Raw genomic sequence first — 26,007 nt, forward strand, 5'->3', positions numbered from 1 at the left:
TCATACTCTCATTTTATGAAGGGAAAATTGAGGCTCAAAGAACCCAAGAAACATGCCAAGTTCCATAGCTCAGTGGCAGGCAAGGACGAAGATCAAGGTTTGCCTAACCCAAAAGGCCAGGTTTTCTCGACTGTGCTTGACCCTGGTGATTGCTCGCAGCCTGGAGAGGGAAACAAACGTTTGGCAGAATGTGAGAGGGCACTGTGATGCTGGCAGCCACAGCAAGAAGCTTCCCCAGTTGCCAGACAGCTCTGAAGCCAGGGAAGGCTTGTGATTTACTGTGGGACTTTGGGCAAGTCACTGAACACCTTTCTATCTCACCTTTCCCATTATTTGTCTCTAAAGCACTTTGAAAGCCTATGATATAGGAGCTGTATGAGGACAAAGAAATACGGTCCTTCAATACAGGCAAAAAGCCAAGGTTCCTACCTGTGATCGATAAAAGTCCTGTGGCACTTTCCAGAAACATGTAGGTGGAGCTTTAGGGGCCCTGGGAAAAATTTCAATTGAGTAGATGCTGGCTGAAAGGCACCCTGGAGTTCCACCTGAGTAAATGTTCTACAGTCCCCGCTGGCCTGTCTGGGCTCTGTTGCTATGGTAGGCCTCTGCTCTGCTGAGCTTCACCCCAGAGGCTGCTTTTAACTAACAGGCCCCCGATACCATTTGTCCCTGGGTTTGTTTTCTAGCAAATGAAAGAAATGGGGTTAAAGGTGGTATTTTCTTCCTCCCTTCTTCTTTTCCCCTTCCTTTTCCTTTACCTCTTCTAAAATTCAATGCACTGTTTCTTAATGTATAGCTTCCTCTCAGGAGAATACACTAGAACGCTATTGAGTCATGGTAGGTAAGTGTAAATTCTTAGTTTTAGCTCTACCTGTATCTGCTAAGCATTAAATATAGAATCTTCGAGGCAATTTGTAGAAAATCATCGTGAAATTACGTTCTTCAAATTTCTTTCATTAACAAATGAATAAAAAGTATAAAACATATACATTGGTGCTTTCCCTCAAAATCTGGGATAACATATTCCTTGGTATGCCATAAATCTTTCATATGAAGGGAAGTTTCACAGTGCCATTTCTTTGAGAAATGTCTTTCTATTGAGCCTCTTCAGAAATGTCCTTGTGTCCTGCACACTTCTATTTGACTTCGGAACTTAGTTGCTGTCACGTGGCATTTGAAATATGCTCCCTCCAATTCTGGGGAAGAGCTGCAGGGGAACACAGTTGTCCTCCCTGGTGGTAACTGCCAATGACAGGGAAACTCCATGTTCTTCTTTATATTTCCTACCTGTGTCCTCTGTAAGGGAGGTGAATTTTGTTGCATTATTTGGACTTGTATTGGTTCCTGACTACCGGATCAAACTCCAGCAGGTTGTTTTAACAGCATTTACATATTAAGATATTTGTGGAGACATCTATAAAGATTAAAAAACAAGCCAGGTGTGGCGGCTTGTGCCTGTAATCCCAGCACTTTGGGAGGCTGAGGCGGGTGGATCACCAGGTCAGGAGTTCGAGACCAGCCTTGCCAACATGGTGAAACCCCCGTCTCTACTAAAAATATAAAAATTAGCCTGGTGTGGTGGCACACGCCTGAAACCCCAGCTACTCCGGAGGCTGAGGCAGGAGAATTGCTTGAACCCAGGAGGCAGAGGTTGCAGTGAGCCGAGACTGCACCACAGCACTCCAGCCTGGGCGACAAGAGTGAGACTCCGTCTCAAAAATAAACAAAAAAACAGACATAAGGTAGGTACTCTGGGGTGGGATAGGAATGTAACATGACAGGGGAAGACAAAGTCTTTAAGAAGAGAAGCAATTTCATTTATTTATTTATTTATAAGGGCTCGGAACAATAGGGAACACAATGAATCTTATGTTTAAGAAAGCAAAATATATGTTTAAAGGAATATACATATTGCTAAAACAGTTCCATTTATGCAAAAGATTCATGTAACTTGATAAAGGTTTTCAGGGATTTTAAAGGATTTTAAGTGCTGTGTTAGACTGTACTAGTAACAGCTGTTCAACGACATGTTTAAGTTTTTGTTTTACTGAAAAAGCAATGGATTATCTGATATTTCCTTTTTAAAAAAAATCATACCAAAGCCACCACTTTCCAAGTATAATTCAAATTCATTATTTCTAAGAAACATAAATAATTTAAAATGACAGAAGGGCTCTTAAAAATAAATATTACTATAGTGAAACTAGAAGATTTTGTTTGCTAAACATCCCCTTCAGAATCCCAGGCTTTTGTGTCACTTCTTGTTCTTTTTCTATGAAGACAGATGGTGTCAGTAATTGCCTATATATTTAATTAAGTTAAAAAGCTACATAGTAAGGTTTTGGCAAAAAAGTTTGAAATTCTGTGCTATGAGCAAAGAAAGCAAAGGAAGCAGAAATTGGTAGCATAAGACACCATTCCTCACCAAATATGCATTTTGATATCCATATGTGTTGGAATGTGAGATTGCATTTTATCAAGCTAATTGTAAGAGTAAAGACATTTATCTTGAAAGATAAATCCCATAATAGATATCTAGATGGCATTTATCTTACACTTTTGACCAGCTAGATGGGAATGACTCTACCTGTTGTCCCCATCACCTCCCACCTTGACCCAATACTTAAGTGGTTGCCCTAAACTCTGCTGAGATGCAGGTTTTTGCCTGGGATTTCTCACCTAGCAGGCTAATCATTGTGAAATTATTATGGGGGAGAAAGCAGTAGCTACTTGTAGAAAGTGGTTTGGAAAACTGACTTAACCATTCTTGTGGTGTCTGTTTTCAATGTTTCCATCCCGTGAATCCACCTTCTGGCTTAATGGCAATATGGCACTCCCAGCTGTGGTGCTGTCTATGGGCTGCACATTTAAACTCTTAAAGCTTAAAAATGGCTACCACAACACTGATTTTATTCCATTTCACTTAGTCATTAACATTTAATGATTACCTTATGTGCTGAGCACAAGGATGGAATATATTAAAAAAATAGGAGATGTGTTTTCTGGCTTTAAGCTGTTCAACTCAATTCAACAAGCATATTGAGGACATATAAGAGAAACATACGTTTTCTTTGGTGATAGTGGTGGGTGGGGGGGATACTTACAAAGCAAGTCACTATCAATCCAGTGCAGTGGCACAGTGAGTATGTGTTGTGAGAGAAAGAACACAGGCGTGGCAGCCAAATAAGTCACAGTCTGAACCCTGGATTTGCCACATAATAGCTGTTCATGTGGCCTTGAACATGTCACTCTAGTCTCAGTTTCCTCATTTGTAAATTAGGGATAATAATACTTCTCAGGATGTGAGGATTAGGGTTACTACATGTAAAATACGTAACAGAGTGCTTGGCACATGACAAAAATACAATAAGTAGTTAGTATTATCATTCATAATTACTCTGGCCATCAGTGCTATACTTCAGATCTGAGCTAGGGCTAGAGGATGAAGTGGCACTTTAAGGGGGATCCATGATGAGTTGGACTTTGAAATACGTTTTGAAGGAAGCAAAGTTGTGCATCAGCAGAGAAAAAGGGAAAAGCAAATTGTAGGAATGAAGGTAACACGTGGGAGGCAGGATGATAACGCTTTTATCTATTTTATTTTAGTCCATAAGTTACTGGGGTACAGGTGGTATTTGGTTACATAAGTTCTTTAGCAGTGATTTGTGACATTTTGGTGCACCCATCACCCGAGCAGTATACATTGCACTGTATTTGTGGTCTTTTATCCCTCGCCCCCATCCTGCTCTTTCCCCCAAGTCCCCAAAGTCCATTGTATCATTCTTATGCCTTTGCATCCTCCTAGCTTAGCTCTCACATATCAGTGAGAACATACGATGTCTGGTTTTCCATTCCTGAGTTACTTCACTTAGAATAACAGTCTCCGGTCTCATCCAGGTCACTACAAATGCTGTTAATTCATTCCGTTTTATGGCTGCATAGCATTCCATCATATATACATACACACACACACATATATATACACACACATATATATACACACATATATATACACACACACACACAGTTTCTTTATCCACTTGTTGATTGATAGGCATTTTGGTTCCATGATTTTGCAATTGTGAATTGTGCTGCTATAAATACGCATGTGCAAGTATCTCTTTTGAATAATGACTTCTTTTCCTCTGGGTAGATATCCAGTAGTGGGACTGCTGGACCAAATGGTAGTTCTACTTTTAGTTCTTTAAGGAATCTCCACACTGTCTTTCATAGTGTCTGTACTAGTTTACATTCCCACCAGCAGTGTAGAAGCGTTCCCTGTACACCGCATCCATGCCAACATCTACTGTTTTTTGATTTTTTGATTATGGCCTTTCTTGCAGGAGTAAGGTGATATTGCATCATGGTTTTGATTTGCATTTCCCTGATCATTAGTGATGTTGAGGACTTTTTTTTTTTTTTTTTTTTGTAGATGGAGTTTTGCTCCTGTTGCCCAGGCTGGAGTGCAATGGCGTGATCTTGACTCACCACAACCTCCGCCTCCTGGATTCAAGTGATTCTCCTGCCTCAGCCTCCCGAGTAGCTGCGATTACAGGCGTGTGCCACCATGCCTGGCTAATTGTGTATATTTAGTAGAGATGGGGTTTCTCCATGTTGGTCAGACTGGTCTCGAACTCCTGACCTCAGGTGATCTGCCCGCCTCGGCCTCCCGAAGTGCTGGGATTACAGGCGTGAGCCACCATGCCTGGCCTTTTTCATGTTTATTGGTCATTTATATATCTTCTTTTGAGAACTGTCTCTTCATGTCCGTAGCCCACTTTTTGATGGGATTCTTTTCTTACTGATTTGAGTTTGTTGTAGATTCTGGATATTAGTCCTTTGTCAGATATATAGATTGTGAAGACTTTCTCCCACTCTGTGGGTTGTCTGTTTACTCTGCTGACTGTTGCTGTGCAAATGCCCTTTCATTTAATTGGGCCCCAGCTATTTATCTTTGTTTTTATTGCATTTGCTTTCAGGTTCTTGGTCATGAAATCCTTGCCTAAGCCAATGTCTACAAGGATTTTTCCAATGTTATCTTCTAGAATTTTTATAGTTTCAGGTCTAAGGTTTAAGTCCTTAATCTATCTTGAGTTGATTTTTGTATAAGGTGAGAGAAGAGGATCCAGTTTCATTCTCCTAAATGTGGCTAGCCAATTATCCCAGCACCATTTATTGAAAAGGGTGTCATTTCCCCTCTTTATGTTTTTGTTTGCTTTGTCAAAGATTAGTTGGCTGTAAGTATTTGGGTTTATTTCTTGGTTCTCTATTTAGTTCCAGTGGTCTATGTGCCTATTTTTATACCAGTACCAGGCTGCTTTGGTGACTATGGCCTTACAGTATAATTTGAAATCAGGTAGTGTGATGCCTCCAGATTTGTTCTTTTTGCTTAGTCTTGCATTGGCTATCTGGGCTATTTTTTGGTTCCATATGAATTTTAGAATTGTTTTTTCTAATTCTGTGATGAAGGATGGTGGTATTTTGATGGGGATTGCATTGAATTTGTAGATTGCTTTTGGCAGTATGGTCATTTTCAAAATATTGATTCTACCCATCCATGAGCATGGGATGTGTTTCCATTTGTTTGTGTCGTCTATGATTTCTTTCAGCAGTATTTTGTAGTTTTCCTTGTAGAGGTCTTTTGACTCCTTGGTTAGGTATATTCCTAAGTATTCTGTTTTTTTTTTTTTTGCAGCTATTGCAAAAGGGGTTGAGTTCTTAATTTGATTCTGCATTTGGTCGCTGTTGGTATATAGAAGAACTACTGATTTGTGTACATTAATCTTGTATCTGGAAACTTTGCTGAATTCTTTTATCAGTTCTAGGAGCCTTCTGCAGGAGTCCTTAGGGTTTTCAAGGTAAATGATTGTATCATCAGCAAACAGTGACAGTTTGACTTCCTTTTTACCAATTTGGAGACCCATTATTTCTTTCTCTTGTCTGATTGCTCACTATGATTGCTCTGGCTAGGACTTCCAATACTATGTTAAAGAGGAGTGGTGAGAGTGGGCATCCTTGTCTTGTTCCAGTTCTCAGAGGGAATACTTTCAACTTTTCCCCATTCAGTATTATGCTGGCTATGGGTTTGTCATAGATGGCTTTTATTACATTAAGGTATGTCCATTGTATGCCGATTTTGCTGAGAGTTTTAATCATAAAGGAATGCTTGATTTTGTCGAATGCTTTTTCTGCATCTATTGAGATGATCATGTGACTTTTGTTTTTAATTCTGTTTATGTGATGTATCACATGTATTGACTTGCTTATGTTAAACCATCCTTGCATCCCTGGTATAAAACCCACTTGATTATGGTGGATTATCTTTTTGATATGCTGTTGGATTTGGTTAGCTAGTATTTTGTTAAAGATTTTAGCATCAATGTTCATCAAGGATATCAGTTTCTTGGTTTTGGTATTAGGACAATGCTGACTTCATAAAATGGATCAGGGAGGGTTTCTTCTTTCTCTATCTTGTGGAATAGTGTCAAAAGGATTGGTACCAATTCTTCTTTGAATGTCTGGTACAACTCTGCTGTGAATATATCTGGTCTTGGACTTTTTTTGTTGGTAACTTTTAAAGTACCATTTCAATCTCTTTGCTTGTTATTGGTCTGTTCAGGGTATCTAATTCTTCCTGATTTAAGCTGGGAGGGTTGTATTTTTCCAGGAATTTATCCATCTCTTCTAGTTTATGTGCGTAAAGGTGTTCATATGATCTTTTGTATTTCAGTGGTGTCAGTTGTAATATCTCCTGTTGCATTTCTCAGTGAGGTTATTTGGATTTTCTCTCTTCTTTTCTTGGTTAATCTTGCTAATGGTCTATCAATTTTCTTTATCTTTTCAAAGAAGCAGCTTTTAGTTTCATTTATCATTTGTATTTTTTTTTGAGACGGAGTTTTGCTCTTGTTGCCCATGATGGAGTGCAATGGCGTGATCTCGGCTCACTGCAACCTCTGCCTCCCGGGTTCAAGCGATTCTTCTGCCTCAGCCTCCCAAGTAGCTGGGACTACAGGCATGCACCGTCACGCCCAGCTAATTTTTTGTATTTTTAGTAGAGACAGTGTTTCTCCATGTTGGTCAGGCTGGTCTCAAACTCCTGACCTCAGGTGATCTGCCCGCCTTGGCCTTCCAAAGTGCTGGGATTACAGGTGTGAGGCACCACGCCCAGCCTATCGTTTGTATTTTTTTGTTGTTGTTGTTTGTTTGTTTCAATTCAATTTAGTTCTGCTCTGATCTTGGTAATTTCCTTTCTTCTGCTGGGTAATTTCCTTTCTTGTTTCTCTAGTTCCTTGAGGTGTGACCTTAGAATGTCAGTTTGTGCTCTTTCAGTCTCGTGGAGGTGGGCATTTAGGGCTATGAACTTTCCTCTTAGCACCACCTTTGCTGTATCCCAGAGGTTTTGATAGGTTGTGTCATTATTGTCATTCAGTTCAAATAATGGTTTAATTTCCATCTTGATTTTGTTTTGACCCAGTGCTCATTCATCAGGAGCAGGTTATTTAATTTCCATGTATTTGCATGGTTTTGCAGGTTCCTTTTGGAGTTGATTTCCAGTTTTATTCCACTGTGGTCTGAGAGAGTGCTTGATATAATTTCGATTTTCTTAAATTGATTGAGGCTCATTTTATGGCCTATCATATGGTCTATCTTGGAGAAAGTTCCATGCGCTGTTGAATAGAATGTGTATTATGTGGTTGTTGGATGAAGTGTTCTGTATATATCTGTTATGTCCATTTGTTCCAAGGTATAGTTTAAATCCATTATTTCCTTGTTGACTTTCTGTCTTGATGACCTGTCTAGTGGTGTCAGTGGAGTACTGAAGTCCCCCACTGTTATTGCTTTGCTGTCTATCTCATTTCTTTGGTCTATTAGTAATTGTTTTAGAAATTCGGGAGCTCCAGTGTTACGATTGTGGTATTTTCCTGTTGGACAAGGTCCTTTACCATTATATAATGCTCCTCTTTGTCGCTTAACTGCTGTTGCTTTAAAGTTTGTTTTGTCTGATATAAGAGTAGCTACCCCTGCTTGCTTTTGGTGTCCAGTTGCATGAAATGCCTTTTTTCACCCCTTTACTTTAAGTTTATGTGAGTCTTTATGTGTTAGGTGTCTCCCGAAGGAGCAGATGGTTGGTGAGTTCTTATCCATTCTGCGGTTCTGTATCTCTTAAGCGGAGCATTTAAGCCATTTACATTCAATGTTAGTATTGAAATATGAGGTACAGTTGCATTCATCCTGCTCTTTGTTACCTGTGTACTTTGATTTTGTTTTTGCTTTTTAACTTGTGTTTTTGTTTTATAGGTCCTGTGTGATTTATGCTTTAAAGAGGTTCTGTTTTGATGTGTTTCCAGGATTTGATTCAAGATTTAGAGCTCCTTTTAGCAGTTCTTGTAATGGTGGTTTGGTAATGGCGGCTTGGTAATGGCGAATTCTCTCAGCATTTGTTTGTCTGAAAACGACTGTATCTTTCCTTCACATATGATGCTTACTATCACTGGATACAAAATTCTTGGCTGATAATTATTTTGTTTGAGGAGGCTGAAGATAGGTCCCCAATCCCTTCTAGCTTGTAGGGTTTCTGCTGAGAAATCTACTGTTAACCTGATAGGTTTTCCTTTATAGGTTACCTGGTGCTTCTGTCTCACAGCTCTTAAGATTCTTTCCTTCATCTTAACTTCGGATAACCTGATGACAATGTGCCTAGGTAAAGATCTTTTTGCAATAAATTTTCCAGGTGTTCTTTCTGCTTCTTGTATTTGAATGTCTAGGTCTCTCACAAGGCCGGGGAAATTTTCCTCAATTATTCTCCAAATATGTTTTCCAAGCTTTTAGAATTCTCTTCTTCCTCAGGAACACTGATTATTCTCAGGTTTGGTCATTTAACATAATCCCAGACTTTTTGGAGGCTTTGTTCATATTTTCTTATTCTTTTTTCTTTGTCTTTGTTGGATTGGGTTAATTCAAAGACCTTGTCTTCAAGCTCTGAATTTCTTTCTTCACTTGTTCGATTCTATTGCTGAGACTTTCCAGAGCATTTTGCATTTCTAAAAGTGTGTCCAATGTTTCCTGAATTTTTGACTTTTTTTCTTTAAGCCATCTATTTCCTTGCATATTTCTCCCTTCACTTCTTGTATCATTTTTTGGATTTCCTTGCATTGGGCTTTGCTTCTCTCTGGTCCCTCACTGATTAGCTTAATAACTAACCTCCTGAATTCTTTTTCATGTAAATCAGGGATTTCTTGGTTTGGATCCATTGCTGGTGAATTAGTGTGATTTTTTGGGGGGTGTTGAAGAGCCTTGTTTTGTCATATTACCAGGGTTGGTTTTCTGGTTCTTTCTCATGTGGGTAGGATCTGTCAGAGGGAAGGTCTAGGGCTGCAGGCTGTTGTCCAGATTCTTTTGTCCCGGGTGTTCCCTTGATGTAGTACTTTCCCCCTTTTCCTACGGATGTGACTTCCTGTGAGCTGAAATGCAGTGATTGTTGTCTCTCTTCTGGGTCTAGCCACCCACCAAGTCTACCTGGCTCTGGATTGGTACCGGGGGTTGTCTGCACAGAGTCCTGTGATGTGAACCATCTGTGGGTTTCTCAGCAGTGGATACCAGTGCCTGTTCTGGTGGAGGTGGCGGGGGATGCAATGGATTCCATAAGGGTTCTTAGCTTTGGTAGTTTAATGCTCTATTTTTGTGCTGGTTGGCTGCCTGCCAGGAGGTGGCGCTTTCCAGAAAACATCAGCTATAGTAGTGTGGAGAGGGATTGGTGGTGGGTGGGACCCTAGAACTCCCAAGATTATATGCCCTTTGACTTCTGCTACCAGGGTGGATAGGGAAGGACCATCAGGTGGGGGTGGGGCTACGTGTGTCTGAGCTCAGACTCTCCTTGGGCAGGTCTTGCTGCGGCTGTTGTAGGGGATGAGGGTGAGGTTCCCAGGTCACTGGAGTTGTGTACCTAGGAGGATTATGGCTGTCTCTGCTGAGTCATGCAGGTTGTCAGTGAAGTTGGGGGAAAAGCCAGCAGTCACAGACCTCACCCAGCTCCCATGTAAACCAAAGGGCTGGTCTCACTCCCACCATGCCTCTCCACAACAGCCCCAAGTCTGTTTCCAGGCAGAGGGCAAGACGGGCTTGAAAACTTGTCCCAGGCTAGAAAGAAAAGGGCTTGGTTCTTACCCTGCCTATGGAGTCTGCACACCGGATTTGTGCCCTCCCCTGAGTTCTCGCTAGGAGGCTTCTCACCCCATTCAAGTTGTTACAAACTTCGGCTAGAGAATTCCTTCTCCCTGTGGAGATTTACCGCCTGCTCCTCTGGCTACCCTACTGATGGATTCCTGTGATGCCAGGCAGAAATGGGCTGCTAGGGGATGCAGTGAGCTCCGAGGGCCTTTCTGCTTCTTCCTCTACCCCTATATTTCCCTTGGCTCTCTAAATTGGCTCAGCTCCAGGTAAAGTGAGAAACTTCCCAGCAAATAGACCTTCAGCTTCTCCAGTGTGGGGGTGTATGTTCGAGAGAGGGGGGATCTCCCTTTCCTACTTCTGCAACTGGGGCACTCACAGTATTTGGGGTGTCTCCTGGGTCCTGCAGGAGCAGTCTGCTTCCTTCAGCGGGTCTCAATAATGCATTTATTGAATATGAAGCCACCAAGCTTGTGTGTTCTGGAGAGTCTTGTGGACATGATCAATGAAAGAAGCAACCAGTGGTGCCATGTGCTGGGAGGGGGTGATTCAGGATTGTCTTAAGAAACAGGTAAGGCCTCTCTACTAAAAAATACAAAAAAAAAAAAAAAAAAAAAAACTAGTCGGGCGAGGTGGCAGGCGCCTGTAGTCCCAGCTCCTCGGGAGGCTGAGGCAGGAGAATGGCGTAAACCCGGGAGGCGGAGCTTGTAGTGAGCTGAGATCCGGCCACTGCACTCCAGCCTGGGCCACAGAGAGACACTCCGTCTCAAAAAAGAAAAACAAAAACAAAACAAAAACAAAAACAAAAACAAAAAAAAGAAATAGGTAAGGCCTAAAGCAAATGTACTTTTCCACCCCAACATTTACATTACAGGTAAAATTAAGTTAAAATGAATATTAAGGATAATTTTGCAGAACTCTTACAACTCAATAGCAAAGACCCCCAAATAACCTGATTAAAAAATGGGCAAAGGATCTGAGTAGATTTTTTTTTTTTTTTTTTCAGACAGGTCTTGCTCTGTCACCCAGGTTGGAGTGCAGTGATGCCATCTTGGTTCACTGCAACCTCTGCCTCCTGGGTTCAAGAGATTCTTGTGCCTCAGCCTCCAAGTAGCTGGGATTACAGGTGTGCACCACCATGCCTGGCTAATTTTTGTATTTTTAGTAGAGATGGGTTTCGCCATGTTGGCCAGGCTGATCCCAAACTCCTGATCTCAAGTGATCCACCCACCTCAGCCTCCCAAAGTACTGGGATTACAGGCGTGAGCCACCACGCCCAGCCAACTTTTATTTTTTTGAGACAGTCTCACTAAGGTTAGAGTGCAGTGGCACAGTCTTGGTTCACTGCAACCTCTGCCTCCCTGGTTCAAGCAATTCTCGTGCCTTAGCCTCCCCAGTAACTGGGATTACAGGCTCGCACCACCACACCTGATAATTTTTTTCTATTTTTAATAGAGACAGTGTTTCACTGTGTTGGCCAGGCTGGTCTCAAACTCCTTGCCTCAAGTGATCTGCCCACCTTGGCCTCCTGAGGTGCTGGGATTACAGCCATTATACACCCCACCTGAATAGACTTTTTTTTTTAAAGACATACAAATGGCCAACAAGTATATGAAAGGTGCTCAGCATCACTGATTATCAGGGAAATGCAAATCAAACCCATAGTGAGATATCACTTCACACCTCTTCAGATGGCTATTATCAAAAAGACAAAAGAAGGCTGGGCGCGGTGGCTCATGCCTGTAATCCCAGCACTTTGGGAGGCCGAGATGGGCGGATCACAAGGACAGTTCAAGACCAGCCTGGCTAACATGGTGAAAACCCATCTCTACTACAAATACAAAAATTAGCTGGGCATGGTGGCGGGCGCCTGTAATCCCAGCTACTCAGGAGGCAGAGGCAGGAGAATCACTGAACCCTGGAGGCGGAGGTTGCAGTGAGCCGAGGTTGCACCACTGCACTCCAACCTGGGCGACAGAGCGAGACTCTGTCTCAAAAAAAAAAAAAAGACAAAAGATAAGTGTTGGTGAAAATGTGGAGATAAGGGAACCCTTATACACTCCCACTTTACAGTGGGAGTGTAAATTAGTACAGCCACTGTGGAAAACTGTATGGAGGTTCCTCAAAAACTTACAAATACAGAACTACCGTATGATCCATCAATCCCACTTCTGAGTGCATAGCCAAAGAAAATAAAATCTTGAAGAGATGTCTGCACCACCATGTTCATTGCAGCATTATTCATAATAGCCAAGACGTGGAAACAACCTAAGTGTCAGCTGATGACAGATGAAAGGATGAAGAAATTGTGGTGTGTGTATATATGTACACATGTATATACACATTGGAATATTATTTAGCCTTAAAAAATGAAGGAAATGCCGGGCGCGGTGGCTCAAGCCTGTAATCCCAGCACTTTGGGAGGCCGAGACGGGCGGATCACGAGGTCAGGAGATCGAGACCATCCTCGCTAACACGGTGAAACCCCGTCTCTACTAAAAAATACAAAAAACTAGCCGGGCGAGGTGGCGGGCGCCTGTAGTCCCAGCTACTCCAGAGGCTGAGGCAGGAGAATGGCGTGAACCCGGGAGGCGGAGCTTGCAGTGAGCTGAGATCCGGCCACTGCACTCCAGCCCGGGCTAGAGCGAGACTCCGTCTCAAAAAAAAAAAAAAAAAAAAAAAAAAAATGAAGGAAATTCTGTCATTCATGACAATATGGATGAACCTGGAGGATAGTATGCTAAATGAAATAAGCCAGACACAGAAAGACAAATACTGCATGATCTCACTTACATGTGGAATCCAAAAAGTCAAATTTATAGCAATGGAAAGTAGTTAAGTGATTGCCAGGGGTTGGAAGTTGGGGGAAATGGGGAGATGCTGGTTAAAGGGTACAAATCTTCAGTTATAAGATGAATGAATTCTGGAGACCTAACATATAGCATGGTGACCATAGTTAATAACTACATATTTTGTACCTGAAATTTGCTAAGAGAGTAGATCTTAAGTTCTGACCACACACACACACACACGTATCCAAGTGAGATGATGGATATGTTAATTAGCTTGATTGTGGTCATCATTTCACAAGGTATATGTATATTGAAATACCATGTTGTACACCTTAAATAAAAGTACTTTTTTGGGGTTAGTTATACCTCAATAAAGCTGGGATTGGAGAAGGACGATTTTGCAAGAGAAAATTTATCACATAAAAAGTCTTGACCACAGGTGATAGCTGGAAGTAGGAACAACTTACAGCTTTGTTTTGGGATGCTGGGGCAAGCTATAAATGCTCATCGGTGAAGAATCTTACAGTCTTTCTCGGCAATAGTAGGGAGCCTTTCCTTTTTTTCCTACCTCCCACTCTCCTGAGTCCTGCAGAAATGTAAGTACCTGCTGGAGACAGCAGGGTGCAGTGTGAGTGTCCAGATTTTCCTTGCCCTGGCCATGTTTCTTGTGATTCAAGTTAAAAGATCCCTGAGTCCAGAGTGGTGTCTTGGTTTCATTTGAAAGGAAGCAAAGAGCTCCATGATGAGAGTGGGCATCTTTTGAAGAAGGCTTGGGGGCACAGCTGATGTAAACAGAGGAACTAGGTCCGTTCTATGTAGATCGACCAAAATTCTACCCAAGAGCTGATGTTTAGGCTTGGGTTCAATATTTCTCAATATCAAGGTTTACAGTGTAAGGGGGGTTAACCAAACATTCACGGACAATCACAAATGGTAACATATACACAGCAAAGTTGGCCACTAGTTTACCCGCACTATCAGTGTTAAGAAACAGAATTGTAATTTTCACTGGAAAATTTGTCATCATTGCCCATGTTCTTATTGTAGAAGTCATCATCATTGCCATCATCATTACTATTACTTCCATATTATAGGTCTCTTTCACTGACACAAAGATGCAGACCTTTTAAAGGGAGAAGGTCTTTTACTTTAATGCTTCAAAGTCCTTTGGGATGTATATTCCCTTCACTAGATACTAACTTGTGATTAACAATCTGCCCACTATAGCACTTTAAAACACTGAATAATAGGTACTTCTGTTTATACCAAAGGCCTATAAAATTTTAATTTAGATATACTCTGTTAGCCTTCTTCCATATAAATAAAATACCTTCCCTAAAGAGAAAAAGTAAATCTCACTGAGCTCCCTCGGTGAATACCTTGTATATCCTGAAAACAGAGATAGGGAGATCTTGCAAATGAGAGTACTAGAGGGGGACTCAGAGAAGTATTCATTCATTCATTTAATAAATATTTATTGAACATCTATTATATGCTAGACAGGGTGCTAGGTGCTGGGTATACAGCAGTGAACAAGAAGGAATTATGATATTTCTGTAGACTTTGGTTTTTCCATTCTGTGAAATAAATGTATTCATTTTTGATGCTTATATATCACTTTGAGATGATGCTAATGCTCAGTGACTTTTAAAAATAATGCTAATTCAATTCTGATTCGACTCACAGTTTGAGAACCTGCTGAGGGCTCCTGTGACAGTTTTACATGTGGTTATGCCATTTGATTTAATAAGAACAGCACCTTGTATCTGCTCAGCCGATCAGAACATACTAGGAGGATGAGGGCAGAAACTTACCAGTTGATAACAAAAAAACAAGGCTCCCAGAGGTCAAGTGAATTGTCTACAGTATCACACTAGTTAGTGGAAAGACTGGGGCCAGAACCCATTGACATTGCAATGAAAATGTTTTCAGATTTTTTTTTTTTTATTCTAGGCTGATATTCTTTATTTAGAAACTCTTCGAAATCGTTTTCTGAGTTTCTGGGATACACTCTGGCATATATCAGGGCCTCCATTTTCGTCCTTCCTCACAATTTGTACTTTGTGACAAGTGTTTCCTTTCTGTAGCTAACCTTACGTTTTGGAAGGGCCATTACTACTCTCCAGTAGCTGTTTTTCATATCAATTCTTCTTAAAGATTGGATTTTCTTTCATTTCCTTTTTAAAAAAAGTAATACCTTTCAATGCTTATAATAAAGATTATTGTTTCAAAGTTCACAGTTATCTAAAATAAGAATTAATTGATTTATTTTTGAGACAGGGTCTTGCTCTGTCATCCAGGTTGGAGTGCAGTGGTGTGATCCTAGCTCATTGCAGCCTCCAACTCCTGAGCTTCAGTGATCCTCCTGCCTCAGCCCCCCATGTAGGTAGGATAACAGATGTGTGCCAGCATGCTCAGCTAATTTTTTATTTTTAATTTTAGAGATGGGTCTTGATATGTTGCCCAGACTAAAAGAACTTTTTTTCCTTTTTCCATCACCTGAAGCTTTTATTTGGTAAAAGCCAGATCACCATTCTCCTCAAGAAACAAGAGGCTACAATCTAAAAAACTATTGATATTGGTAGGAGATGTTCAACTGAATTCTATGATAATTAGTGAACCTTATATATATTCAATTTCCTGTGAAATATAAAGAACAGTATGTGTTTTTTTTTTTTTAACTTTTAAGTTCAGGGTACATGTGCATGTTTGTTACATAGGTAAATTTGTGTCATGAGGGTTTGTTGTACAGATTATTGCATCATCCAGGTATTAAGCCTAGTACCCAGTATTTTTCCTGATCCTCTCCCTCCTCCCAGCCTCCACCCTTTGATAGGCTTCAGTGTGTGGTGTTCCCCTCTATGTGTCCCTATATTCTCATCATTTAGCTCCCACTTATATGTGGGAACATGTGGTATTTGGTTGTCTGTTCCTGCATTAGTTTACTAAGGATAATGACCTCCAGCTATGTCCATGTCCCTGCAAATGCAGGACATGATCTTGTTCTGAAAGAATTTTTTAATTTGGGAATTTTCATATAGAGCATCTTTGCCAATCTATTTGTTTAGAGACTTTTATATGAGGAACAGGAATGGGAGAATTGCTATATAAATGTATATTTATATGAGGTGAATCCAACATGATATTTATAAGACTTAGATCATCATTTTTACCCATATATGTTCTGTGCTTTTTCCTACCACTTTTTCCCACCAAGTGAGCCTGTTTCTCACTTGGAATACACTCTTTCGTACCCTCCTCATATCCTAATTATCTTTCGGCTCAAATCCCACCTTCTCTGTAAAACCTTTCTTGATTGCTCCCAACAGAAGGGATCTTTCTCTTGTCTGAATGCAGGCAGAAAAATCATTTGGCCGTTAAACTGACATTACCTTTGTGATGTCTCTTCTATTGTTCTACGTAGTTGTCACTTAAGCCTTTCCTTGCTACTCATTTTTCAAGCCTATCTTCCCAACTAGAATGTGAACTCCCTAAGGGCAGGCACTTCTATGTCTTTTGCATCTTTGTAGCTTCTCCAGCACCTAGCATAAGGGCTTATACATAATAGATGCTCAATAAACACTTGTTTTGTTTAGAGTTTCCCCAAAGTGAGTAATTAACTGCAAAAGATCTGGATCATCTAGAAGTTCCAAAAGTCCATAAATCAACAAATAACAATCAGGTGGCTGGCCAAATATGACCATCACTGTGTTAGACATCATGAAGAGGTAAAAAAAATTAAAGGCCTAGTACATTTTCTAAAGGATTAAAAAAATCTCATGGAGACAATATTTATACCTATGAATCAATACAAGTATAAAACAATTGTGTGCATGTATAGCAAATAAAATGGGATGATGGATATGAAATAAGCTTTGTCATGATACGGAAGATGTCTTGTTTATTTCCATAGCACCTAAAAGGAAGCCAGAGTAGGTCCTCCGAAGGTGTTTGTTCAATGAACATGTCATCCTCCTCAGCTTAAAGCCTTTAGTAGGTACTTCATGTTCCTCCTAGAACCTACTGTAGCAGGACGAGCCACACACAAAATCCTCAGACACCAAGTTAAAGAAGGAAGGGGTTTATTCGGCCAGGGTTATGGGCAAAGACTCCTGTCTCAAGAGCCAAGCTCCCCAAGTGAGCAATTTCTATCCCTTTTAAGGGATCACAACTCTAAGGGTGTGTGAGAGGGTCGTGATGGATTGAGCAAGCAGGGGGTACGTGACTGGAGGCTGCATGCACCGGTAATTAGATCAGAACAAACAGGACAGGGATTTTCACAGTGCTTTTCTATACAAGGTCTGTAATCTATAGATAACATAACCGATTAGGTCAGGGGTCGATCTTTAACTACCAGGCCTAGGATGTGGCGCTGGGCTGTCTGCTTGTGGATTTCATTTTCTGCCTTTTAATTTTGACTTTTTCTTTCTTTGGAGGCAGAAATTGGGCATAAGACAATATGAGGGGTGGTCTCCTCCCATACTACTAGATACTGTTTATCATTGGCCCTGGCTCCAGGACCCATCAGGATTTGGAAATAGCTTTTGCTGCTATTTGTTTACTGCTTGGATCCCTTTACATAATATCATCCTTATGTGAGAAGGCCGGATCTCCAACATGGTTGCCTTGTAGCTCTGTGTATTCTGAAGTGCTCTGAATACAATACAGAGATGGCTCTGCAAGCCATCTCTGAAGGCCTGGAATTTCCCCATTTCTAGGGTACCAAAACCCTGGACCTAAATCCACTGGCAGGAGTAGTCTTAGACCATGCTCCACCCTCTCCATTTCCCAGGAACCGGCCCCTTCTCTCTTGATTACAAAATGACCCGGTGTTCTACTTGATGCTTCCAATATTTAAGTCCTACATTTCCAAAACTGTTCTTCTATTCTGCTAGAACCTCATTGTCATCTCCTTAAGTCTAGAAAGGATTCTCCACTTTCTTATCTGGAATTGATTCACAATCGTGGGACTGTCCTTGAGGCATTGCTGTCATTTTACCTATTTTGCCTTGGCCCCCAGTCCCCTTAGCCCCTCCCGTGTCAGTATGGTAAATTATGGGGCCCAGCTGGGGCCAGTGGGCATGAATTTGAAATGGATGCAGTCACCTCAGTTTTCTGCTTCCCGTGTCTACTGTAAGAGCTGTGTGTATGTGAGTAAGATCATGTATGTGAAAGTGCTTTGCAAACAATATCATTCTATACAAATTTTTATTATTGTTTTTCATGCATTTTTTTTCTGGTTAGAAATATAATACACTTTTTATTTTTTTGAGACAGGGTCTCGTTCTGTTGCTCAAGCTGGAGTGCAGTCGCATGATCATGGCTTACTGCAGCCTCAATCTCCCAGGCTCAAATGATCCTCCTACTTCAGCCTCCTGAGTAGCTGGGACTATAGGTGCATACCATCATGCCGAGCTAATTAAAAATTTTTTTTTGTAGAGACAGGGGTTTTGCTATGTTGCCTATGCTGATCTCAAACTCCTGAACTCAAGTGATCCTCCCATCTCAGCCTCCCAAAGTGCTGGGTTTACACACATGAGCCACTGAGCCTGCACTATAATACATGTTTACTTTTGCAGAAAACACAAAGAACAAAATAGCAACCACCCTCTATATTAGTATCCTGTTGCTGCTGCAACAAATTGCCTCAAACTTACTGGCTTAAAACAACACAGATTTATTATTTTACAGTTCTGTGGGTCAGAAGTCTTACTGGGCTAAAAATCAAGATATGGGCAGGGCTTTGTTCCTCTTGGAGACTCTAGAGGAGAATCTGTTTCCTTGCCTTTTCTGGCTTCTAGAGGCTGTGTGCCTTCATTGGCTCATGCCATTGGCTCATGGTCCCTTCCTCTGTTTTCAAGGCCAGCAGCACAGCATCTTCAAATCCTTCTCTTTCTATGATCCCCCCGGCTCTTTCTCTCTCTTTTTTTTTTTTTTTGAGATAGAGTCTCGCTCTGTCACCAGACTGGAGTGCAGTGGCACGGTCTCAGTTCACTGCAACCTCCACCACCTGGGTTTAAGTGATTCTCCTGCCTCAGCCTCCTGAGTAGCTGGGATTACAGGCATGTACCACCATGCCCAGCTAATTTTTGTATGTTTAGTAATTTTGTATGTTAGAGACAGGGTTTTACCATGTTGGTCAGGCTGGTCTCGAACTCCTGACCTCAGGTAATCCAACTGCCTTGGTCTCCCAAAGTGCTGGGATTACAGTCATGAGCCACCACGCCCAGCCTAAACCACTGAATATTTATTGTGTGCATGGTGTAGTATTTATTTTGATACATGTATACAATGTAGATATATTGTAATTATACCCCAAATCAGAATAAGCAGGATATCCATCAAGATATTTACTTTTAAGTGTGGAAAAGAATTCTAGAAAGAACCTTGAGGTGCTGGATTGAAACTGGAGATGCTGGCAGGAACTCATGGTTTTATAATATAAACACTGATACAGAAATAGTTATAGATGCATATATGTATGTATAGGTACATATGTGTGTTTATATGCATATATGTGTGTATAATTGTATGTATTGTACATACATAATACATGTACTTGCTAGCTCTGTCCACTGAGAGGTGTCAGAAGGAGTGACACTCCAGTAGCAATGGCAGCACTAAGAGCCCAGATCTTACAGGGCTTCTGAGTCGATCCTAGGTCCAGGGCAAGGAAAACAGAAAATGAGCCTGGAACATCTTATTGTGTCAGAAAATAAGACATGCTAAAAGAATGATGAGGACATGTCAAAAGGACACAAGACACACCCTGAAGGGTCTCCCACTGGCCAAATCTGGAACAACTGAGCATCAAAACAATGAAAGTATCAAAATACAACCCACTAAATAAAATAGAAACCCATGAGTTCATACTGACATAAATATATACAGACCTACAGGCATAAATGAGAGGTAGAGAAAAATATTGTTTCTTGCAGTAGATTGCCAGAAATTTCTTTCTTTCTTTCTTTTTTTTTTTGTTTTTTGAGACGAAGTCTTGCTCTGTCATCCAGGCTGGAGTTCAGTGGCGCAATCTCAGCTCACTGCAACCTCCGCCTCCCAGGTTCGAGAGATTATCCTGCCTCAGCCTTCTAAGTAGCTAGGATTACAGGCACGTGCCACCGCGCCCGGGTAATTTTTGTATTTTTAGTAGAGACGGGGTTTCACCATGTTGGTCAGGCTGGTCTCAAACTCCTGACCTTGTGATCTACCCACCCGGCCTCCCAAAGTGCTAGGATTATAGGCGTGAGCCACCGCGCCCAGCAATTGCCAGAAATTTCTACACAAAACTGTACCAGAAAATTTTCCACAGAAATACAAAATTACCATTATCATAGTGGTAGTGGAAAAAGTTGCCAATGGATGCTAAGTTTTCTGGGTGGAATTTGATAAGCAATACACTATTGTGGTACTCTTGGAACACATTTCTACAAAATATTACTAATCAATTACAAGGGAGAAAATGGTAATTTTTTTTTTTTTTTTTGGAGACAGAGTCTTGCTCTGTCACCCAGGTTGGAGTGCAGTGGTGTGATCTTGGCTCACTGCAACCTCCACCTCCAGGTTCAAGCAATTCTCCTGCGTCAGCCTCCCGGGCAGCTGGGACTACAGGCACGTGCCACCATGCCCAGCTAATTTTTGTATTTTTAGTAGAGATGGAGTTTCACCAATATGGCGTGAGCCACTGAGCCTGGCCAGAAATAGTAATTTTTATGGTGCAGAAACATGGCCAAAAATAAAAAGAGAGACAGGTAAGCCACAAATGACAATCTGAGAGAAGGTATTTACAAGATGCATAATAGTCAAAGAATGAGTTTCCAATATACAAAGAGCTCCAACAAATCAACATTTGTATTATAGTCCAATTTAAATGGGGCAAAACACATGATTAGGCAATTAAGAGAAGATACATAAATGGGCAAACAAACATATGAAGACGTGTGGATCTTCACTAATAATCAAAGAAATTCTGAATAAAACAAAAATGTTTTAACCTGTTAGACTGACAAAAAATGAGGGTTGATAATATGCCTGCCAGTTGCTTCACTGGCATCACAAGGCATGTCAATTAGAAAAAAAATTAAGGTGTTTTCTGAAGTGATACCACTTGCAAAATGGCTAGAAAATATGCCAGTGATTTGTAAATAATTTATTATATGCAGAGAACAAACATACTTCTCTTGCTAATGTAGAAACACCCTTTGGTGTGGTCACTGAGAACTTCTTCCAATATTCTGTTGATAACTGTAACACAAATGATCATATACTGAAGTATTTATGGGAAGGGACAAGGAGAATTCATAGTATGATACAATCAGAGAATCTAGTATCTATCTATCCCATTCATCCAATGAATGTCTGAGCTCCTTCTTCAAAAGCCTTAAAAATACCATCCGGCATTTGCTAGAACACCTCCATTGTTCATTCATTCATTCAACAAATATTTACTGAATACCTACTTTGTGCCAGGACAGAAGTAAGTGCTGAGAATACAGTGGGGGAGCAAAAAGAAACACAGCATGTCGCTTAAAAGAGCTTACAGTTGACAGGAGGAGAAAAAATATTAATCAGATAGTCATGTAAATAAGTTTAAAGTTGTAACCGAGATAAGTGGTACGAGGAATGCTCATACACAACTACACAATGGTATGAAAACCTAAAAAAGGGGAATTTGACTTTGTCAGGAAGGTCAGGAAGGGCTCCAATGAATGTGGCTTGAGCTGAAGTGTGATGGCTGGAAAAGGCTAACTAGGTCAAAAGAAAAGGCAAGAGCATTTAAAGTGGAGGAGTAGCATGTGTAAAGGCCCTGTGGTAGAGGGAATATCATGAGTAAGAGGGAATGAGACAGGGTGTGTGGACGGACCAGACCAAAACAGAGGGCAAGGTAGGGTGAGACAAGACTAGCCAGGTACATGAAACCAGCCAAGTGAAGGGTGGGACCTGTCAGCCAGAAGCCCAGAAGGGTGGTGAGCCCAAGGAAGGACCAGCATCGTGTTTGGAGAAGATCCTTTTGACTGCTGTGTGCAAGTTTCCTTATACCAAATTCAAATAAATAAAAGCCACAAGTCAACTGTCCCCATAGTTCCATCCTTCCTATTGTCCCAGGGACCACAGTTTTAGCTTTCTCTTTCTCACTCTCCTTCTTTCTTTTTCTTCTCTTTTTGATTTTTTTTGTTTTTTGTTTTTTGTTTTTTGTTTGAGATGAAATCTCGCTCTGTCACCCAGGCTGGAGTGCAGTGGCATGACCTCAAGCAATCCACCCGCCTGGGTCTCCCAAAGTGCTGGTATTATAGGCATGAGCTATCGTGCCCAGCCTTTTTTTCTTTTTTTCTTTTTTTTTGAGACAGGTTCTTACTCTGTCACCCAGACTGGAGTGCGATCTGGTGATGCGATCCTGGCTCACTGCAGTGGAGGTGGGAGGTTGAGACTACAGTGAACTGGGATCACGTGATCCTCCCACTCAGCCTTCTGAATAGCTGGAACTACAGGTACCTGCCACTATGCCCGGCTAATTTTTTGTATTTTTTCTAGACATGGAGTCCCATTATGTTGCTCAGGCTGGTCCTGAAGTCCTGGGGTCAAGTGATCTGCCTGCCTCGGCCTCCCAAAGTGCTGGGATTACAGGCATGAGCCATCATACCCAGCCAATCTTTCTTTCTTACGACAAATATTTGGAGAGGGCAGCCTCCCCTGGCTCTCCTCCCCCTGCATCCCTGCCATCCAGATTTCCCCAGGGAGCGTTGTTTCTGTCCTACCTCCACCACAGGGAGAGTTCCGAATGACCTTCAGTTTGTCCTTTTCCCTGTCAATGTACAGGCCTAAGAACAGAATGTAAAACCAATGGAGGGCCCAGGAAGGCAAATGGAAAATGATTATTGGACAAGCTGAAATCTGCCAAAAAACATAAACTCTCACTTTGAAACCATCATCTGACTGAAATGGAGAACTGTAAAACTGAGAATAATGATCCTAAAACAACTAAAGTATATGTACAATGCGGATGACCAGAGGATATCGAGAGAGGGAGGCCAGGAAGTCATTTCGCCCTTTAGACAGAGGTCTGGACACGCAGCACTAAGAGAGGAGCCACTGGTCATTTTAAAACACGAGTCCTGTGAAATAGTAGTGAACTTGAACATTATACTTTTAGGTGGGAAAAGCAAAGTGAAAAAGGTTAAAGATGATTTTTCCTGAATATTATATCTCAGCACCATACCTATGCACATGAAGAATCTCCCAAATGGAATATTAAATAAAAGCATAAAGTAAAATAATAATAGATAGAATGTTATGATCTACAAAATGCTTAAAAACATGCAAAATAAACTCTACATTATTTTCGGGTGTATCCATGTGTGGTGAAAGCGTAGAGATATGAAAGGGAATCAAAACCCCAGGTATAAGACAGTAGCTTCCTCCTGGCCTCTAGGGGGATGTGTTTGGTAAGGAGCACACAGGGCTGCAGGTGGCATTGACACCACTTTTGTTTCTTAAGCTGAGCAGGGGCACGTGATATTGATTATATTATTATTTATATTTCTGAAATATCTCTCAATATGTTTTTTAAAGAAAAAAAGAAAAAAACGAGACAATCTAAGTTGTGGGTGAACTACTGATAAGAAAAGGAACAGAAATGTGAACTCTTAACTCCTTTCTAGTGATTGATTTTCTATTTAAAACAGGCTCTAGACAGGTTCCACTCCCTGGATGGCATAAAATAGTTTCATGATACATAGGCATAACACTAATGGACAGAATTGAGGGCCTAATCAACAGAGCTGTGAACTGTGAGGGATGCTTCAGTCACTCTTTTTTTTTTTTGAGATGGAGTTTCACTCTGTCACCCAGACTGGAATGTAGTAGCGTGATCTCGGCTCATTGCAACCTCTGCCTCCCGGGTTCAAGTGATTCTCCTGCCTCAGCCTCCCAAGTAGCTGGAATTACAGGTGCATACCACCATGCCCAGCTAATTTTTGTATCTTTAGTAGAGACAGGGTTTCTCACTGTTGCCTACGCTGCTCTCGAACTTCTGAGCTCAAGGGATCTGCCCACCTCGGCCTCCCAAAGTGCTGGGATTACAGGTGTTAAGCCACTGCGCCTGGCCTCAGTCACTCTTTAACTCCAACTATACCTGAACGAGACAACCCTGGCCCTGTATTTCTGGACATAAAGTCTAGTCTCACTTGGATTTGCCTGGACCATGTAGGTGTTGAATTTAGAGAGAGTTCATCAGAGAGTCAGTGCATTTTAGAAGAGCCTTCATATTCCCTGTTGCACTGGTGTGTAGCGTGCAGAGTCATTACATATTTTAGCATTTCGAGTGGCATCCATTCAACTTACCTGCTGTTCCAAGGTGCTTGGATCAATAAAAGTCACCAGATCTATAGAAAAGTAACCAACCACATCTCTCATTCTGCAGGCTTTTCCAATTTGGAGGCACAAATAAGTGAGAACTTGGGGATCCACTGAGGTCTGAGGCACAGTGGTACCAGAAGAGATGAAGGGGCTGTCGGCATGAAGCTGGTCCCCTGTTGACAGCACGCTGATTTTCCCGTTGGGCTCTATCAGCATGTCCACTGTCAGGTTGGTGATGCTGTCTGCAGGTGGGAATGCTTCGATCACACCCCCTGGTGGGAAAAACATGGAGCAGGTGAAAGGACACATTCATTTTGTTTGACTTGGGCTAAGATTCTGCATCTGCCATGTCTTGAGAGACTTTGGGCAAGTAGCTTACATTCTCTGAACTTACTTTTCTTTATCTGTAATATGGGCATAGTAAAGCCTACCTCATCAGATTGTTGTGAATCTTGGAGATACTGTATCTATCTATAGTATTTAGCCCAATGCTTGGTATATTGTAGGGCTCAGTGAACGGTAGTTTTGATTCTGATTATAATTTGAAGACACCGTGAGGATCACTGGGTCTCTGCCCACTCATAAACAGTGAACCCAAGAGTTATGATCAAATCCCTCATGGGGAATTAACTGCCCATCGTCCGCAGTTGGCATCTTGATGACCAGTGTGCTCTTTTGCGTAAATTTCACTGCTTTTTGAAGGTTTGACAGGTTTGGGCTTTTTGCGGGCAGAGAGAACATTCACCATCATGTCAGCCAAAGGACTTCTATATAAAGTCAGTTATTAAATGTTTTTTAAAATATAGAACCAAGAGATATTGCTGTGTTTGAAGAACGCATGTGCTCTCTCTGCCGATAATGAGAGCTTTATAACTTATTACATTTTACCTTTTGCTTTGAATGCCAAAAATCACAGAGGCAAGCCTGATGTTCAAGCACTGTAACAACATTTTTCTGGCTAATTTGTGGCCTACCTCAGTGGTGTCCACAAAAACTACATAGCCCCAATCTTCTGTTTGTAGGCCCAACTTACAAATCTTACTGTCTATGTCCTCTTTGTACAGAAAAAATTTAAGATATTATTTGTAAAGAGTTAGATAATTTAAAGTAAAAACAACAAAGTGTTCCATAGATAGGGTGCCGTCTAGAACCTGACAGCACTAAGAGAAACTTGGCCTGTATTTTACAAATCTGCTGGGGGCTGGGAGAAGTGTGACCTCTGCCTATAGGTGTAAGCGAACAGCATACAAATAAAAAAATGAGCAGTTTTCAAATGCAGTCATCTGTTACTTCATCCAAAAAGCACTTTCTTTAAGTGTCTATAAATTTGGTCAGAGGTAGTCCTAACAAACACCAAATTTCAAAAGGAAAACCGATTTTGGAGGGTACATGTTCAAACCCTAATTTTTCTATTTGGTTTGAGACATTCTTTTCTTCAAATGAGGCCTACTGGTGTGTGCTATTCCTAAACACCAGTTGCTGGGGATTAAGCAAGGTAAATGCAGCAAAACAACAATGACAAAAATCTACAAAAGTAAAAAACCTAGTGAGTCTCTGTGCTTTGGTTAACTTTGTGGCTTTAGCTGTCACCTATGTTTTGAAAGATAGTGCTTCAGTGGAAACACACTATCATTCGTAAGTTAACAAGATTACTTGGGTATTTTATTTCAAAGTAGCTTATTTGTACTATCTT

General features: G+C 41.2%; 1 protein-coding gene across 7 annotated transcripts in view; it reads right to left on the minus strand.

Moving 5' to 3' along the window:
- The window catches only part of IQCH (IQ motif containing H), a 256,264-nt gene that overhangs the window by 48,131 nt on the left and 182,126 nt on the right, over positions 1-26,007 (minus strand). For all 7 annotated transcript variants that reach the window (XM_033189642.1, XM_033189645.1, XM_033189641.1 and 4 more), the window contains one exon: positions 24,300-24,586. In XM_033189642.1, the coding sequence (XP_033045533.1) occupies positions 24,300-24,586 (287 nt within the window). The remainder of the gene's footprint in view (positions 1-24,299; positions 24,587-26,007) is intronic.

This window comes from Trachypithecus francoisi, unplaced genomic scaffold, assembly GCF_009764315.1.
Source record: "Trachypithecus francoisi isolate TF-2019V2 unplaced genomic scaffold, Tfra_2.0 Lachesis_group3, whole genome shotgun sequence".
Lineage (NCBI taxonomy): Eukaryota > Metazoa > Chordata > Mammalia > Primates > Cercopithecidae > Trachypithecus > Trachypithecus francoisi.